The following is a 19724-nucleotide window of genomic DNA, read 5'->3' on the forward strand; positions in this document are numbered from 1 at the left end:
GATTTTCATCACCTCAGCTCGAATGACGGCAACCAGCTTCTTCCTTAATCTTTTTCCTTCCAATTTATTTTCTCTTCAATATGATTTAGCTTGTTAACTCCTTGTAGATCATCTTTTCTAAAACATGTCACTCCACTGCTCAAAAAGCTAGAATGACTTCAGTAAGGCATTCTAATAGCTAGATAAGCTAAATACATTCATTTTCATCTTCCTTCTTCCTCACCATCTCCATTTAGAAAGTACTTTCTCCTCTTCCTTCTTTTAAAAATTATTTTAAACAACTATGAATATCTATTATACACAAGGCATTATTCAGATTTCTTATTCACTCTAATTCAGAAGGTTTTCTCAATTGATCCCTAACTTTTCTGAACTCTACAATACCTACAATTTGTATACCACACAATTGTTGTATATCCAATTTTTTTTCTGATAATTTTGTGCTCATAATCATTGAATGCCCAACCAGTTTGTTAACTCCCCAAGGTCAGAGATTGCACCTTGTAAGTCAAATCAAGAAAGGAAATTAATATTTAATGAATGCTTTCTTTGTGTCAGTCACTGTAAAAGTGTTCAGCATGTGTTATCCAGAATTTCTCTGTATCCACTTTGCCTTGTGTGGTGTTCACCCTTCATTGTTTCCATATTTCCCTGCCAAACCTCCCCAATGCCTGATGCCAAATAACACCGACTCAAGTGTGTAAGAAGCAGATTTACTGGTATTTCGGGACAATGATGGTAGAATTTCCACTGGTGATTTCTGCTTGGGCTGCAGCCTCTTGCTTTGCTTCTAGGATTCCCTCTCTCTACAGTGTTTTCTCCCCTCCTTTTTAGTTCCTCTAACTGATCCTGTCTTACACAAAACATTTTAGCTATTTCTTTGACTATTACCAATGGAACTATAAGAAGACTTCATCTTAAAAAATAAACACAAACACTGTGGGGAGTGGGTTCTAAAACAAAGAGTTCTCTCTCTCTGAGAGTTATTCTGTGATTTTAAGTATTAAAGAATCTGTTATACATGCATTTTCTCATTTCATCCTCTCAATGATCCATTCCACAGTCTTTCATGTAAGACAGGAATTCTGGGTTCAGTTAATACTATTATGAAACTAGTTAATTGGATTCAGAAAATGAAATTATCTACTTAGAAATATATTCTGTCCTGTTTCTAAATTTTTTGGTTAGAGAATTGGTCAGATGCATTTGAGTCATTTCCTATGTGAAATACGATACTTACATATAAGAGAACATAGTTGGATATTTGAAAATTATAGCTTATTATGAACGAATTCTTGTATTTCTTTAGATATTATTGTATGAATCTGAGTCCAAGCTGGTGGGAGAAACCAGAGAGTAATTTGCACAGGTAAATCTTAATGTAAATAATGATTAACTTTATGGGTTCTGAGTAACAGGATTAGCTAGTAAGAAGTAAAAAGGACACTAACGTATATAGAAGTAACAGATATATGAAGCAGCCACTTCCCTTGCGGCTGAGATGGAGCCCTCAAAGCTGATTCAGACCTTATTGGAGAGGGCAAGTGTAGGTTACCGAAAGCAAGGAAGTTGTCATGGTACCACTGGAACTTGCCAGAAGTCTACTTTTCAAGCTTGCTGGAAATGTGCCCTCTAGGGACCAGGGATATCTGCTCTTGGGGAGGCGTCTCACTGGAGGTGCTCTACATAAAACCGCCTGAGACTCTGCAGTTGCTGGCCACTGAGTGCTGCTGGATGCCATGCAAGACCCTGGTGCCGGAGAGAGCCACACGTACTGCAGGAATGGGATGCTGGAGGGCCTCCCACACTGCAGAAGCTTGTCAAGTAAGCACATCAGAACCAGCAAGCAAACTCTTTCTTCTGCACTGCCTCTCTAGCACCCTCTACAGGCAAACTTTAATGTCATGATAGCCGGCAAAGCAAAACATTTAAAAGGCCCAGATGCATTTTTAGGGAGCAGTTAAAAGGTTGAATTTGGAGATAAAAGGCAATAAACTGATAATTGTCACTGTTATTTTCTGACCTTCCAGAGACTACAAATATTAGTATGAATATTCACAAAAATTTCCCACTTCCAAATGCACACTTTCAAGGTGAAAAAACCATTTGTGGTTTAGGCACCCATCAAGCCTAGGATAATGAAGAGAGGAAAAGAAATGAACACAGTAAAACCATATTGATTTACATTTAAAGGAAGAGATGGGGAGGAGTAGGGGAGATAAAAAGTAATACAGGATTATTTAGGGAAATAAACTGGAGAAGTTTTGAAAAGAGAAAAGGAGGTGGTGAAGTAATTTTCATGTATAATTATAGTTCTTTGGGAAACACAGAACTTAAAAGATTTGAAAATATTTTTATAATATGCAATATCCATTTGGACTTTTTCTGTGTGCCAAAAATATTTAAATTAATTTTTAATTTGTCTGGATATTAATGTTGGGTTTCTTTTAATACAGCTCCATGTTGAGAGAAGCTACAAACAGAAGCAGCTGTATTTGGGTTACACTGACCATAACATTGTAAAACTTTCTGAATCCGTCAAATCGTGTTTCTTGCAGTCTTTTAAGTTTTGCATTTTATCTCAAAAGAAGTGAGTGATAAAAACAAAACACTGAACTAAGTTGTTTATTTCAAAATATAGAGAGCTTTAACTAACCTTTCCCCATGAAGTTTATGACTTTCAGTAGAAAAAAACTGTTTATTCTAATTAAACACAAGAAACATCAATGTTTTAGAGAAAGAACTCAAATGGGAACCTTGTCCAAGATAACACTGTTGGGTGTTTTTGGTCATTGTAGTATTATACAAATCCTTACAGCTTAATGAATTATCATTTCCAAGGCCCATTAAGGGATTCAGACGGCAAGAATTAACCTTCCAACAGTCCATGCATCCTATGGGTACACAATAAAATACAAGCATGCATAAAGAGCAGCAGAGGGCAGGGTTTGAAGGAAATATTTAAGCTGGAAAAAATGCTCATCTTTGGTTCATTATTATTTTACATATATATTACTGAATTAAACATTTAAATTTCTTTCATAAGTGTCAAAATAATGTCCAGTTTTGAAATCGGTATGTAAACAATAATATATTTCATCAAATATATTCAAATTAAATAGTGGCTCAAATGTATTCTAACAACTGCATGGTTAACTTTATTTCCTGTACACAGTCTATTCCTCTTCTCACCTAGGACATGGCCTTTAATTTGGATTTTAAACTTATGAACCAATAGGGCTCACCTATGATGATAAGATGCTTATGAAATAATTTATTTCCTGTAAAAAGGGATTTGGTAATGCTCTGTGTGGAAAATATCTAAAAATTATAAAGAATGTCTGGAATGTTTTCCATATATATTTCTTAATTTATAACCTATGCCCTGAAAAAAAAAAGTTTAGGGATTTAGAAACAAATATAAAACAATTACAATTTGTGCTGGACAAAAATTACTGTTGACATGTTACAATGGAATCTCTGTCTCTGTCTCTTTTTTTCATACAACTGCTGGCCTGCTCTATACAACATTATTATTTTCTTCCTGGAGATGAAGACAGACTCTAATTAGAATTGTGTCTACATGATAGACCTGCTTAAGTCCTGTAGCCACTTCATAAATAAGTGCTGATCTTTTTATTGATATTAATACCTGCCTTTATGTTGCACCCATGGAAGATCTGGACATTAAATCTGTCCTCTTGCTACACTGGAGAGCATATTCATAGCAATCAGGTTTCCTGACAGCTACTCCTTACTTCTTGAGATCAGCGCTCTAGGCTAATCATTGAACGTGGGGGCTCCAAGTCTGTACATATGCTACTTAGAATCGAGCCATCGGTCTAAAATGTACTATTGCTATGCCTCACCTACAACTGTGCTGCTGCTGCTGCTGCTGCTGCTGCTTGTCTGGCAACTCTTACTATTATATTCTAGACATTCTTTCCTACTATGTGCCGACTACCAGGTATATTCCACGCAATATCCAAATTGTCCTAGAAGTCCCTCAAGGTCGGTATTGATTTCCTACAGTCTCAGAGAGATTAAGTGACTTGTTCAAGTCACAAAACCCAAGTCTGTCTCACTCCACGCTCTCGCCATAAAAACAAAGATATAAAATTGCACACCTAGTATGACTAATTAAGGAGAAATTCACAAACTGAAGAAGACAAAAGAAGCTCATAGTCATTTCAAATGAACTTCATAACTCTTCAAGGAAAATAAAGTAATTTTCTTTCTTTTTTCTTAATTGCTATGGCTCATGTAATTGTTCACCAGATTCTGGAAATGAGCACTTTATTGTGCTCATGGTGCATGAACATGACTTTCCCTGAATGTGCTCTCCATTCTAGTTCTGAAAACGTAAACTGTGTCAGATACTGGAAAGTGAAACATGGGGTTTGTCTTTGAAAAACATAAAGGATGTCTGCTGAAGAGGTGGCAGGTCTTCTCCCCATGTGCAAAGGCACATATCAGAGAGGATCAGGGTGACCAGAAAACTTTATAGCAAGAATATTTTGTAGAAAATATCAATAAAACCCAATAAGCAATCTACTTGGGGGCTGAACATTGCTAATTTTCTCACTTTCTATAGTTCTTTTCCACGGGCACATAAGTGTCTTCTAGTCTCCTACATCTGAAAAGCAACAATGATGAGAAACTCCAAATTCTCTTTGGCTTTATGTTTAACTGAGCTGAAAACACTAGAAGCCTTCCTTCCCTAAAGTATAACGCGCTGATGTAGAGACTATCCAACTGCAAGGAGAGAAATACTCACCTCTCTTATAACATTTTTTGCTTTCAAGATTGCTTGTGACATGCACTAATTGTCCCTTGGAAAACCATTTCTCATCCATTTTGTGTTTCTATAAACTGTAAATTACTGTATCTTAATTTCATATGATCTGAAATGGTCTCAGACTTTCAGTAGTAAGCCTTTACATTTCTTATCCACAAGGTTGGCCGATGATCTGTTGGCTTGGAAATTCTTGTGGTTCTAGAATTTCAGGACTTTCAAACCTGCCTTGAGATGCACGACTCCAACCAGTGTGCCTGTTCTGTGAGACCCCTGCAATGCCCCCTCAGATACAAGCCACCTGCTAGGGCAGGTTATTTAGCTCACAGCTGGTGATGTAGCTGCTGTTCACCACAAGACACCAGACAAGGTCTCAAAATGGAAGCAGTAGGGAACCAGAAGCATTAACTGTGAGAATGGTAGATCTGTAAGGAAACGTTGACGTCATTTAGTATCATCTCTCATTTTCCAGGAAAGTAAACTCAAGCCCTGTGAGATAAGGTCACTCAGTCACCCAACTACTTGAAGGTTTTGTACAAACTAAAACTTGGGCATTCTAATCTGATGTCTACATGTCGTGAGCATATTTTGTAAATGACCTTAAAATATTATGATTATTAAACTGTTCAGTAACAATCACAATGTTACAATGCTTACAATTGGTTTTGAATGAAATACATGCATCATAGTTTGAGTTTTCAGGTACAATCTCAAATTTAGTTTTATATTACTTGAAACATGTATTTTAAAACTCTGAAGTAGAAATAATACTTTATTGAAAAAAATACTGGAAAATGTAGATGAAAAACCTGATATTTGTTGACATCTCAAAAATACTCTACATATGTTATGGTAGTACATTTAGCTATTTTATACAGTTGGCTTCTTGCATAATTTCCAAAATGTTCTAGAAGACAGAAATACTTCAAATGGAGTCAATTGGAGTTTTAAAAAGAATTTTAAGAAAACCACAATTTTCCTTTGTTCTCTTGCATTCTGAAGAGCTCTGGCTGGTTGATATTCATCTTTGCTTAGGTCTTATCAAGAAAATATTCAAAGCTAAATTTAATTAATCTGAAAACCACAGAAGAATTTTCTTTTCACTCCCTCCAACATTTTGTTTTTCCTTCGTCATAGGAGGTGATCTTCTGTGGTGCAGACCGTCTATGAAACCGCCAAGTGTGGGTTAAAATGTCATTTATGCTCTGTCTTGATCATGTGGCCCTTCTATGCCAAAAGAGGCTGCTTGTCTACCGGGAGAACGTTCTGTAGTGCTGGGCCCTGTGTCCATCTCCAAATGATCACACACAGTTCAGAAATACTGAAAATGTCCCAGACACAGAGAGGTTACTCTTCTGCTTAGGACTAGGGAGTGGTGGGGGTAGACATTATCTATTATTCTCCAATGACATCCAGCATCTGCTACTTGCTAAACCCTGTGTGAACCCTGGACATCACTGACACAGGTCATCTTGTAGGTGTAATAACCAGGCTGGATTTAGCCTCCATTCTTGCTGTCAGGTACTTTTCGAGCATCGTGTTATGTTTGTGAGCTGAAAGCTGTGGAAATAAGTTTTAACATACCTGAGACTACTTCTTAATAATACCTTGCCTTTGATGGCACTTCGCATGTTTTGAAGTGCTTTCTCTGCCTGAGGTGGATATGCCCTGAAGATTCCCCAACCTTGAGGGTGGACAGGACCTGTGAATATGATGGGGTTACACTTAGACTCCTGTGATTACAGTTAAGACTCTGTCTTAGCAGACTTGAGAGAGTCTCCTGCTGGCCTTGAAGTAGGAAATAGCTGTGACAGGCCCCGTGAACAGGCCATGGCGAGGGTGACCCTGGGAGCTCAGAGTGACCCCAGTAGACAGTGAGCAAGAGAACAGAAATCCCAGTCTTCAGCTGCAAGGAATGACAGCCAACAACCTGGAAGAGTTTGGACGTGGTTCTCCCCACAGTGTATCTGATGAGAACCTCGTCTGGCTGACACCTTGATTTCAGTCCTCTCAGACCCTGTGCAGGGACCTGCCTGGACCCATGACCTGCAGAACATGTGCAATAATAAATGGGTGTTGTTTGAAGCCACTAAGTTTGTGGTCATTTGTTATGCAGCAATAGAAAACTAGTAAAAGCAAAGGCAGATAACACTAAAATCATTTCACCAATAAGGAGACTGGTTCAGAAAGACGAACTGATTTGCTTAATTTTATTCTGGACTGAGACTGGTGCCTTGGATCCTCATTTATACTCCAGCATTCTTCCCCCAGTACTGTAACGCTCCAACTGATGAGTATGACTGGTAGCTTTTCTTTCCCTCTGCCCACCAACAAGACAGAAATTGAAAGCATAATATATTGTCTTCTTCCAAATACAGCTCAACACAGAGTAAAGCAATGATTTTATTAATTCCCACTTCAGTTCTGTAGTATAAGGAAAATAATAATCAATATCATATTAAGTGTCAAGTTGATAATATCTGAAAGGAATCTTGAACTGAACATCAGTCTTCATCACTAAACAAACAATATTCTGAATAGTCAAGATCGGGAAATGTGATCGGTAATTCTACCCACTTTTTGTATTGTTTCTTTACCAGATTATTTTTGAAAACCACTACATAGTTCTTTATTTTGAGACAAGGCAAATCTAAGCCTTTGTGCACCATCATCGTTCCCCAAGACTGGAAAACAAAAGAGAGAATGAGGGAAAAAATTAATGCACATTCAATTAAGAATTGTGTTTGGTCAAAGTAAAATTAAGCCCACAGTAATTTACTTACTTGGCCACATTCTTTGCAGATTATCTCCCCATTTATTTGATAGTCGGCAAACCTGTTTTGCAGTGCTCTGTTTCCTCTCACAATATACAGTCTCCTAAAATTACCAAGGAGTCAGAATCACCCCTGAGAATTCGCAGAGGATCAATAACACAGCCCTTGGCTGCTGGACTCGCCGCTCACCCCCGTGCATGCTGTCTCACACCCTGTTCCTTCTCTCCCTCCTTCTACCCAGGTCACCAGGCAGAGGCCCTCTTTCACAGACACCTCTCAAGGGGTATGTTGTCTTTTGTGGCTTCTTTCAAGTTGGCTGATTATTTTAACCAGACTTAAGTCGTTCAAGAATTTGAGAACAAATACAAGCAGACACAAACTGATGTGCCTTGGATCAAAATGGCCTTGGGTTTTACAAGTCTCTCTTCCCTCCCCAGGCAATATATTTAAAAGATGGGCACTTGAAATAGGGATGTAATCTGGGGGCGAAGGAGGGGAAGTTCTGAAAAATAATGAATCTCATTTATACTATTTCGGAAGAACATTTATAATACAATCTGCTTCCTCCCTTATAAAGAAACTTAAAATTGAGTCTTCCTGGACTTACTTGAACTCTGGTGTCATATTGACATGGTGCATCCTCTCAATTACATGGATATCTTTTCCAGAGCAGGCTAGCACACTGCAGTTCTTGCAGAGAAAACTTATTAATGATGGGTTGTCTTTGAATTGCTTTGCAATACTTCTCCTGATTTTCATTTTCTTTTCCATTATACTTTGCAACTGTAATCCCAAAATCTGCATCAAGAAAAGAATATTCAATGCTTTTTTTTAAACATAGTTTCACTGAAGTAAGTAGCCTGGAATTCAGAGATCTTAGACAGTTGTGAAAGTATACACTTAGCCCATAGTCTAGAAATAAACATAATGAGGCAATAGCCCCCAAATAATTTAGTATAGAATCTTCTGTAATCAGGGAAATGTGGAATCTTCAGCTGTTCAAAACACAGCCTGTTTGATTTTAGAAAAGTTCTATTGTGAGAAAGTCTTTGGCAATATTTAATTTCAAAACTCTACCTCTATCTTCTTCCTCCATTAGCTTTAATTCTGTCTCATAAAATAAGTCTACTCTTTCTTCCACATGGAGTCTCTTTAAAGAACTAAGCACTGTTACTTCGCCCCCCTTAGTTGTCTGTTATCTGTGATAAGCCCCCAGTTTCTTCCATTTTTCTTCATACATTATAATTTCCAGGCCTTTCGCTATTTTAGCACATCTCCTCTTTATATATTTGTGGTGGAATGTACTAGTTTCCCACCAAGTAGCCACTCTTCCTAGGAACAGAACCGTAATTTTATTCTAGGTAGAACTCTGCTAGCTAGATGACTGCATTTCCAAGCCAGTGGCCTTTGAGCCATGAGAAGATACCGAGTGGAATTTCCAGAAAGGTTCCTTAAGTATCAGATAGCTGGCATTGCACTTTTGCCTTTTCCATCTTCCTCCTCCTTTCTTCTTAGTGTGAACATGTGGCAGTTTAAATTATAAAAGCTCTGATCTCGAGAATGGAAGCCAAATGATAAAAGGGCAGAGAAGAGGGAGAGAGGAGTTTTGGCTTCCTCACGACATCATGGAGCTGTTGTATGGGTCTAGATTGCCCACCTTCATTATATGAAAGAATAAATCCTTAAATGTTTATATTCTGGATTATGTGGCTAGTGGAGAAACTTACTGCATAACAGAGACAATACAGGTCGTTTATGAGACACAAAACTTGAGAGAGGGACTGGCCAGTTCTCAGACCTCCACAACTTTACAGTAGCAGAAAAATCTAGGTTTTAAATAATTTACCTCCCAACTAAACCTCTCGGAGATAACAAATTTATATTAAATTGCGGAGGAATCTATTGCTTTCCTTAAGACCGAAGGGAAGTTTTCAGTAAAATCATCATGCTGATGAACAGAGCTGAACGGCCCATTTCTTTGGCTCTCACCTCTGTGTTTCAGCCTTGATTTGAGGTAGCCAGATTCATCACAGAAAAGAGAACAAAACCTTGCAAGTGCACCTGCTGGGTTACAGCACGGTTTAATCAGACAAGTACAAAGACTAATTTCCTATGTAAATTATAACAATATGATGGATTGAAGTATTCTGTTCCTTAAAAGTTTAATTAGGTTGTTCTTGCAAGATATCTATGGCTCAGTGAGCTGATTAAGAGGCGATCTGGGATAGGATCACATACGTGTGGGCTATTAAGAAACACCTATTAGTGTGAGAGAAAGAAACAAAACCAAGGTCAGTGTTTGGATATGTAACCAGGACTAAAAGAATAGCTCTAAAATAGTAAAGAATATAAGACAATTAGGGAGGGAAAAAAAGAAAAGAAATCATAATAAATACATGGAGCCACAGCTATAATCAATCTAAGTCCAAATAAAACGTAGTAACATAGCAAGAGTTGTCGGGGCAATGCCAGGGAAAGTATTTAATATCTTCAACTTGCTCCTAGGAGTCTGATTTGGTTTAAGAAGCTTTTAGTTATGTATAAACTCTGTATATCACATGGATAAATGACCTCACCTTACATGTGGTTGCCTGAATCGTTCATTAGTGGTTGCCTGGACATTGTCTTGCGAAGGATTTTTTAAATCAGAAGAAAGGAGTGCTGTGAGCTGATAGCAAAGTCTGCTGGGGACTTGGAACAGAGCAGTGGTGGCATGTACCCCACATCGTGGCCATCTCTGAGCATGCTCTGAGCCTGCCTACCTGGAGTAGTTCTAGGATGGTAGGTCAATTAACCAGAGGAGACCTAAAAAGGCAGTTCATTCTAGGGAACCCAAAGGGGCTGTGTCTTGCTCTAGAGAGTAGCTGGGAAAATGTGATGCATAAACTCCAGAAATGGTTCTAGAGTTTACAGACAACAACTGGTCTTGAAACATCAGTCCTTGAAATCATCCCACTTGATTTATTCATTTAGGACTTTAAATGTAAAGCAAAAACTTTCCAGCGGTATTATATGGCCACAAATGTTTGATTTGACACCATAAAATGTTTGGTTTGCCTTATATTTAAAGGGGTTTTAAAATATAAATTCGTGTAGAAACCTGGCCAGGAAACCTTGGAGTTGGTTATAGCAATGCACACCAATTTGAAAGCATCCCTTTCGTGAAACTCTATTTAGGGGAGAGCCAATTCCAATGTTAAGAAACTAACATTCACACCCATATGCAAGGGTGTGAATTTTCTTCTAAATGGATTGTTTGCTATTATAGTAGTTACAGTCTTTAATTCAGTGGTATGGGGGATTTCCTGAAATATTGTAGAAATACATTCTTCCTTCACCGCATTCCTCTCACAACTCAAACGACTCTACGTTAGTAAACTGAGATGCAGCAAGATGACAAATTATGTATTTTCTTAACATTCAGGGCTACCCTCAATGTCTCTTCCTCAAAGAGGCCTCTCCCAAACACCCAGTGTGAAGGGCCCACCTGGAGGCTTGTTCCACATTGTCCTATTCTAATTCTCCAGCACATCTCTCCATATGATGTATTTCTTGCTTTATTTCTGTTTGTTTCTCTTCCTTAAACCTCACTATGTACATACTAAAATATAAGTTCCATGCAGCAGGGGTCTATCTGCATGGTTTGCCAGTGTGTCCTCTATTTCTAGGATGCTGCCTGACACACAGCAGGTGTTTCACAAATATTTCTGGGATGAAAAAAACCACAAAAAACTGTGCCTGTACAATCAAATTAGACCAAACCAAAATTACCAGGTTGGGTTGAATAAGTGATGAGTGAGTTGCACTCATCTTTCTGGAGCAACGACAGCCTAAATCTGTATGATCAAAGGTTATAGAATGGCTCCTGACAATTTCTGCCCACCATGGATCTAGAGTCTTTGCATCTGAATCTGGACTTAGCATACCCCATCACACTGGAATTTATAATCCAGCACAATGTTTGTCTGGAGACTTAGCCACAGAGGTATCAATGGCAAACACACGCAGCCACTGTCAAGTGAAAACTAAGCTCAGAGTTGGCCCGGAACAATACCTTATGCGCAAACTCCTCTTGTTTCATATTTTGAACACGGTCTATTGCTGTATACATCATTTTCTCTCGGAAATCATTAACTATCTCACGTTCGATAACTCCTGAGCCGCTCTGGGCAACCAGGACGTAGGTGCTCTCGTCAGCTCTAGCTCGACCACGGGCCTGGAGAACATAAAGAAATCAAGTGAATGAAGAGCTATGCCATGGGAACTCACCTATGTTTGTCCTCAAATGACATTCATAGCTCAGTGTCTCAGTCTTAAATGAACCTTCCATTCTCAGCAAAATTAGTTATTATTCACGTTTTGTAAATCGGCTATTTGAAATTCCAAATGCACTTCGTGTAGAAACAACTTTCTAAAGTGATGATGGCTGGATCCCCAGCAGCCCTCTAAGGCCTCAATTACACAAGACCATCCTGTCCAGCCTTTCTGTCCCCAAGGACCCCCTCGCAAACCCTGGGAATCATGTGATTTGGGCTGGGGGAGCCCCACTCCCCGTGCCTGGCAGAAAGGATGAATGGGGGAGAAGCGGCACCTCTGACCTTGACACCAGGGCTGTGGAGCATGCCACTCTGTTCTGGCATCCTACCTTCAAGTTGAGCACATTTTTCCATGAAAACATGCTCAATGTGGTGATAAAATTTCCATAATCTTTAAATTAAAGTAACAATATTTACGTACATTTTGAATAACAGAAAATGCCCAGGAACCTCACTATCGAACTTAATATTATCCCCATGAAAAATGCATTCTGAGTAATAAGACACTGACTAACACATCAACTCCTAAAATACAAATACTTAATTTGATGGCTGTCTGGTTATCTTAAGGCTTCCATGACTTGCTTTCCATTCAAGGATGCAATTAAAAGTATTAAAAAAAAACAGCTAATTTTATAGGAATAATATTATCTCCATTCATCAGCACAATTCTCACACATACTCAACAAAAGGTAAAAATTATATTGTTAACATAGTGTGGGCAAGAAATAAAGTGAAACTGAATGAAAACTGGGACATTTCACTAATTTTTTCTTTTTTGCATGTATATGTCAGCCTCCCTCAACATTTAATTATAAAAAATTTCAAACATAGGGAAAAGTTGAAAGAATAATAAAGGAAAATGCTAAAACAGTAGGGCTCCCTGAGGTTCAATGTGTTCCTCTGCCAGACGTTTGCCGGACACTGCGCTTCAGATCCCGGGCCCAGCTGGGGCCTCAAAGACGTCCTAGGAATGAGGACGCCTATTCTGACTCTTAGAGATGGGCCATGTGTCATGCTCCTAAAAAGTTTTAAGACACAGAAATAACAACCAAAGAAGAGTTGTTTAAAAATACAACAAGTATCTGGTTGTCAGATGAATTAAACAACAATATAAAGGCAGTACAGCATGGCTCTTCAAGATTTCTCTTTTTTTTTTTAAATTAAAGTATATTTGATATAAAACACTAATAGTTTCAGGTGTGCAACATAATGATTCAATATTTGCATACATACTGATTTCTCTTTTAGTAGGAAAACATATTTTAAAGCTATGTGTGCTGTTTTAATAAAAGAAAACAAAACAAGAACATAAGATCAAAAATTGACATAGTTGAGGTATTTGAATGTACCTGGACCATGGCTATTTCATTAGTGACGAGACCATAACGGATAACGATGTTACACTCTTTAATATCCAGACCTTCCTCTGCCACCGTGGTAGCGATAAGCAGATTTATTTTCCCCGTGCGGAATTTACTTATGACTTCTTTTTGTTCATTCTGGAGAAACATTTTAATAAATTAAATGTAATGCAAAACACATCAGAATCTTCTAATTAGGAAAATAAATATTAAATTGCAATTGGTCAGTGTAAATCCAAGGATTAGATCATACACGGATTTGCTACCATCTGTTTTTGGCACTGAACAAACACATGATGGGGAGACAACATTTGATTTCCAATCTGGGATTACCACCCAATAACAAAAATATTTCCATCCACCAGTCTGGAGGTGGGAAGGCCATCATTTATGCCAGCGAAATAAACTGATGGGTGACCTGCGAGGAAGAAAGGAGGCGGTGCTCTCAGCTGACAAGAGGAAACGGTGATGGGAAACTGAAGTGGGCTTTGCTTTTCACTGTGTTGAGTTCAGAATCTTTTAATAGTCAGAGAATAAGATGTAGTGACACTTTTAAAGATAGTCGAATTTTGAGTTGCAGAGAAAACATACACTGTATACTGCATTTGGTCACTTTAAGAGTCATTTGAGAAAAAAAAAAACAAACATATGAAATAATCCTAGAAGAAATGGAAAACATTGGCTGCCTCCAGGGAGGAGAGCTGGAAGGCTGGAGGACAATGGGGAGCCCTGAACTTAATGATTTTGAAAGAGGCAAATATATTATCTGTTCAAAGGGATAATAAAATACAAATGAAATAACAGGTTATTAAAAACATAATTGAGACAGCTATATCTACAAGGGAAAAAAATCTGAATTCTGAAAGTTAATACAGGTAAAGAAATTAAACACACACTTTGGCCCTTGCATAGGAGGGATGGGTTAGCGTCTGGCGCAGCCAGCGTAGTTCTTCGTAACGGTTCTTCTCAAAGCTGTTGGTCCAGAGGCCTTTGCTGCATATTCACACTATCTTTTGCCCCCATACATTAAACAGAGATGCACACGTCAGTCAGACAGGCTGTGTGTTCTCCTGACTCCTTCCCTTTCTTTTCAGGGCCAGATGTTACGTCATGTGTCTTTATTTGACCCCTAACTGCTGGAGAATTCTGCAGAAAGCTCCCTTCCTCATATTCTCGGATAATTTCTGCTTCTTGTGCTCAGGCCCACTGATAAAGACCTCCTAGTCCTTGGATTCTAGCAGATGCTGTGCCTTAGTTCAAAGGAGTAACTTTAATTAGAGAACTTCAGACACAGTGTCAGACCCTCAAATCACATCAAGTCGATGCCTAGCTCCTCTCCCAGTGGGTAAGGTCAACTCAGTGCCTAAGGTGAGGAGGATGTGGGGAGTGACCAAGGGGGTGTGTTCTATATTTTGGCATGCAGCCACCAGGTCTGAAATGGATGAGGAGCAAAAAGTAGCTTGAATGCCTACTTTCCATTTTCACTCCACCTCTTTTCAAAGAGGAGTTGAGGCCACATAAAAGCAAAGTCATAACACTAAGGCTAATATAATAGAAACTAAAAAACAGGACTAGAAGTGAAAGAGTACAGACGTATTACTTATAAGGATTGACACAGAGGCTGAGAGAATGAACTTCAGTTTTGCCTGTGAGTTTCCGGGAAGCTAGGGCAAAAAGGGAAACATGTTAAGTATACTGACTCTCATCATAAAGAAGAAAGCAAACTCCTTCCCCAAGGAGAACAGTGCTTTCTCTGGCATAAATTTTAGAGGCAACTGTAACGTGAGAACATGTACAGAGTGTATCGAGAGTCATGGTAGGCAATTTCAAGAACTATGTCTTTTCAGCAAACATTAGAACAGATTTAATTTGCTCCATTGGACTAAATGATGAAGCCCATAAGAGAATTAAAGTGTTCTCTTGTCCAGCAAGACTCAAGGTCAATGTGACTTCAGAAGAACATTTTACCCTAAACCGTCCTTGTTTCACCCATGCTTTTAATGTCTATGAATGCTTTTCTTCTCTCCCAAGGTTTTTTGTTTGTTTGTTTGTTTGTTTTATTGTGCATATACGTAGTACAATGAATTGAAAACAAAACAAAACAAAATCTTTAAAGCAAAAGAAAACCTCTCATGGTCCCAGATCTCTAACACATCAAATGTCTTAATTTTTCCAAGCTCCCTTACAGATCTCATACTATGCAAACATATTTTACATAGTTCTGATTATAAGCACACATTTCTGTGGGAATTTTATTTTTCTGCTTGATGTTATATTGCAATCATTTTCCCATTTTGTTATTTAGCTTAAATGTCAATCATTTTTGCAAAGGAAATTCAATTTGGAAAGTTCCTTCAAGTATGTGAAACAAAATGACTTCTAGAACAATGCTTAGCCTATTAAATACCACAGATTCGATTGCTATTAAACTCACATTTTCTTTCAAGATCAAGTGTTTCATTCCATAAAATTATCTGTGGGTTGGTGAAAGGACTGATGAAAAAAAGACTACAACTATTCCTTTTGGGAAAAGAAAGAAAAGCGTAAGAAAAAAATTCCAAAATAATTTTCACACCTGTGTCATGGGCTTGAACTCGCTGCTGTGTCCAGCTCCAATCAGATAGTGGGCTTTGACTCCTACTTCTGCAAATTTTTCATTCTCAGAGATCCACTGGGAAAGGGCATATGCACTCTGTCGTGTTTTGGTGAAAATTATTCCTCGTGCTGATTCCTCAGTCCTTGTATATTGTTCCATTATGGTGTTTCTTAACTTGGTCAGCTTTTCATTTTCATGGTCTGGGTTTTTAGCCAGCTTTTTCAACATTTTCTTGTTTTCTTTAAGAAATAATTCACTTAAATTAGTAAAATGCGTGAATAATTACACTGGAAGATTTTATATAATGATGTACTAAGATATTCAACTACAGTTGATCTTGTGCCATAGCTAATAATCAGGCTAGTTCTAAAGAAAAATGACTGTGATCATACAGCTTATGACTAGTCTGATCACATCAATTAGAAATAGCCCCAATATGAATGGGACTTCTCTCAAAATGAAAGACTATTTTAAGAGGGTCTTTTGAAGCACTCTTGAGAAGGAGTGGGCTCATCCCAAAGAGGTGGTGAATGCATGAGACCATGCAAAAATGTTACACTGATTCTTACCCCAAAATAAAGTCATGAGAAATCTATCTGTATCATCCAGTTTCAAAGGTTTCTTTTGATCATCCTCATCTTCATCACCACCATCATCACCACCGTCACTACTCTCATCACTGTCATCTCCTAGGACTGCAAACTTCTTTTCTTTCTCATCACTGTAGAAAGCGTCAAGGTGATTGTAGGCATCAACCATTCGAATTGTATCATTAATTTGTAGGGCCTCATTGTACTTTCTCAAATGTTCTGCACAAACACGATCTTTGCGATTTCCTTCTCTTGCAGCTAAGAAAGAATATATTGTGTACAGTGAAGCGATGATAGAACACCACTCCCCGGCCCACCAAACTGTGCTGTGGACTTGAATATGTTTATAATGCTGACTTGAAAATAGGCTTCACCTTGTTTCTGAAACGAGCAAATCAAGGATCAAAATGTGCCATGAGCACTAAAAGAAAGCAAGTTTTCTGACTCCTCGACTTGCTACTGGTGTTCTGTGTCAGCGAGAACACGCACTTGATTCATGCTGACTCAGAAGAACGGCATGACAAACATATTAATTGAGTTTCTGTTTGGAGATAGAGAAGTTAATATTTATCTTAATATTTTAAATATACAATAAGTGAAAGACTGGAGATAAAGAGAAAACAGATGAATTGATGCCTCTTTCCTTAGTAAGGAATGAGAACGAGTTTATCCTTGTCCTACTTAGAACACAGAAATTCCATTTGCTATTCCATTTGCTTTCAGTTTGCTTGGGATTACGTGATACACCATCTGGAATCCTGGCATAAATGTGGGATAAATTGTTAGGTCAAAACCCAAATTACCTTTTTTTTCCATTTGAATGAGCCACTGTTCATAGGGTTGAGTTCCAAAATCTGACATTGGACAAATTTGGCAAAATGCTTGAATGTTTGTCATTATTTCTAGAAGTTTATTTTTAAATGGTTCCTAAAAGCAAATTATATACTTATTCTTACATGTTTATATTGTTAAATGAGTAACAGTATTTGTTAAAATAATTTCTGTGTTATAATAAATTTGATTCAGAATCTATCTAGACAAAGTAACAAGCTCATCTCTGATCATGTCTTTGTACACGGACTTTTTAGTCAGCTTCTCTTTCACCTCTGCCCTCCACCCTCAAGCCACACCAACACCATGTATCCCTGTTGGAATTTCATTTTAAAAGTCTGACAAATTAAAATTAATGAATAATATATACACTTTGATTAATAATAGTAACCTTAAAAACATACATTAAAGTAATGCCCCGATTATTTAGAAAGCCTGTAATCTCATTTAAGAAACATTTCTTTTTTAGAAGAATTGGTTATAGTATAATTTCTACCAAAATAAAGTTAAAAGGCAGAGTTTTGAAAAAAGCCAGACATAGAAGAGTGCATACTATAGGATTTCATTTACATAAAGTTCAAGATCAGTCAAACCCCTCTTTGGTGTTAGAAGTCAAGACAGTGGTTCTCCTAGAGGGGTGAGTGACTGGAGGGGAGAGTGGGAGGTGTTGGGGGTTGTGGCAATGATCTGGATTTTGTTTATACAGGTGTGTTCAGTTTAGGAAAGTTCAACCATCTGTACACTTAGGAATTTGTACTTTTCAGTACATGGGTTATGCTTCAATAAAAAGTATACCAAAGTTAATTAAGTTTAAAAGTAAGATGGCGAATTCTTTTAATATATCCTCAGGATATTGTGGATTTTTAAAATGATTATGAGTAGAAACATGCATTTTAACTTATCAAATAAAACTGAATTAAGTAACAAAAAGTGAAGAAAAATAAAGTACATTCAAATGGGCTAGTTCAGCTGGAATAGACAGTACTCCTTTTGAGAATTTCCCCCCACCCCAAAATTGATCTATGGAGATTGGTTACTAATATTGGTTTAGTGCCTACTACCTTTCAAACACAATATTATCTATTATGTATGGTTCATATCCAACATCTTTACGAGGTAGATTTTCAAAGATTACACTCATTATCAAGTACATACAGCTAAAATGTATCATGTCTGGTATATTTTACAAGAGACATTATTGACATAATGTACTGGTCACAATGTCTAACTGACCCTTAGTTGGCTTTTATAATCCATGAAAATGTTCATCACAAAAACACCATTAAAGTAAATATTCACTTCTTTACATGAGGATTTCCCTAATAAAGTAAACATGTCAATTAGGTAGGAGTCTCATTATCATTGTCCACTAAGATCTGGTAGCAAAAAAATGGCTTTGTTCAATGTCAGAAAACCAATTCTGGAATTCACTAAGAAAGTAAAAAGAATAAAACAAGCCATGTTGTCCCTCTAGTTTGGCCATACAACCCTCCCCTCCCTCACCCATCATGGCTCTTATGTAGTCAACCAATCAGTGGGCTACTCTTCACATAACTCAGAGAGCTAAAAGAAGGATTGAAGAGAGAACTTACAGCAGGGCTTTTCTTCCCAATATCAATAAAGAAGAATAAAACTATAATTCCTTGCTAAAAATTTGAAATAATATACTTCAGATGGTCAGTATAAAATAATCTTTGCATCTTTCAATCAAATAAACATAAAATTTCAAGCATACTTCTCTGGTGTCATCTGCAATTACAAACTTTTTGCATGGTTCTTTTATTTGGTCTTTAAGTTGATTAATATTTTCTTTCACGGTTTTAATGGAAACTGCATCAAGATTGGCACATATCTGGAAAAAAAGACATTTTTCAACATTCAAATAATTACTTTGCCCTTTCAATTGATTCAATGAGGAATTCTTTCTCATGTAAGAAATAGATAGCATGATTTGCTAAACATAGCATTTTAGTATTACTTTACTGTGGATCTGATTAACTAATAACATTTATCTTGAGAGAATAAAAGGGAGCTTCTAAATCAAGTTGGTGGAAAATTTCAGGAAAAAAATGTATTTATTTTCATTCCTTAAATTCCATTTTCCAGCTGGAAAAATGGCTGTGGAGAGAGTGCATCAAATTGCAGAGGCTGGTTATGAGATAATCGTATTACATGAGGCATTTTAAAGGCCATCCTGACATCCAAGCGTCTTATTACTACTTTCTTCTATGCATAAAAGAGGACAGTGCAACGCGAGGAGCAGCCGAAGCACACGTGCCTGGATTTGGATTGAAGTTAGTCCTTAATCCTAGCAACAAGTTATACCTTGGAGCCAATAATTGTGCCTCCATCTACTCTATGATATTTACTGACTTCAACTTTAAGTCCCTTCAAAGTAAGGGACTTAAATCACAAATTCAACTGCCTCAGGTGCCAGCATATCTTGTGAGTTACTCTG

The 19724-nt window shown here is 37.6% G+C and overlaps 1 protein-coding gene across 1 annotated transcript in view; it reads right to left on the reverse strand.

The window, feature by feature from the left end:
- Positions 1-7180: 7180 nt before the first annotated feature.
- Positions 7181-19724, reverse strand: part of IFIH1 (interferon induced with helicase C domain 1) — a 50607-nt gene continuing 38063 nt past the window's right edge. The window contains exons 8-16 of the mRNA XM_006196223.4: positions 19002-19118; positions 17239-17362; positions 16415-16693; positions 15825-16084; positions 13238-13387; positions 11624-11785; positions 8177-8367; positions 7579-7672; positions 7181-7479 (exon numbers count right to left, since the gene is read on the reverse strand). Coding sequence (XP_006196285.2) covers positions 7300-7479; positions 7579-7672; positions 8177-8367; positions 11624-11785; positions 13238-13387; positions 15825-16084; positions 16415-16693; positions 17239-17362; positions 19002-19118 — 1557 coding nt within the window. The 3' untranslated portion in view covers positions 7181-7299. The remainder of the gene's footprint in view (positions 7480-7578; positions 7673-8176; positions 8368-11623; positions 11786-13237; positions 13388-15824; positions 16085-16414; positions 16694-17238; positions 17363-19001; positions 19119-19724) is intronic.

Source organism: Vicugna pacos, chromosome 5 (genome assembly GCF_048564905.1).
Source record: "Vicugna pacos chromosome 5, VicPac4, whole genome shotgun sequence".
NCBI lineage: Eukaryota > Metazoa > Chordata > Mammalia > Artiodactyla > Camelidae > Vicugna > Vicugna pacos.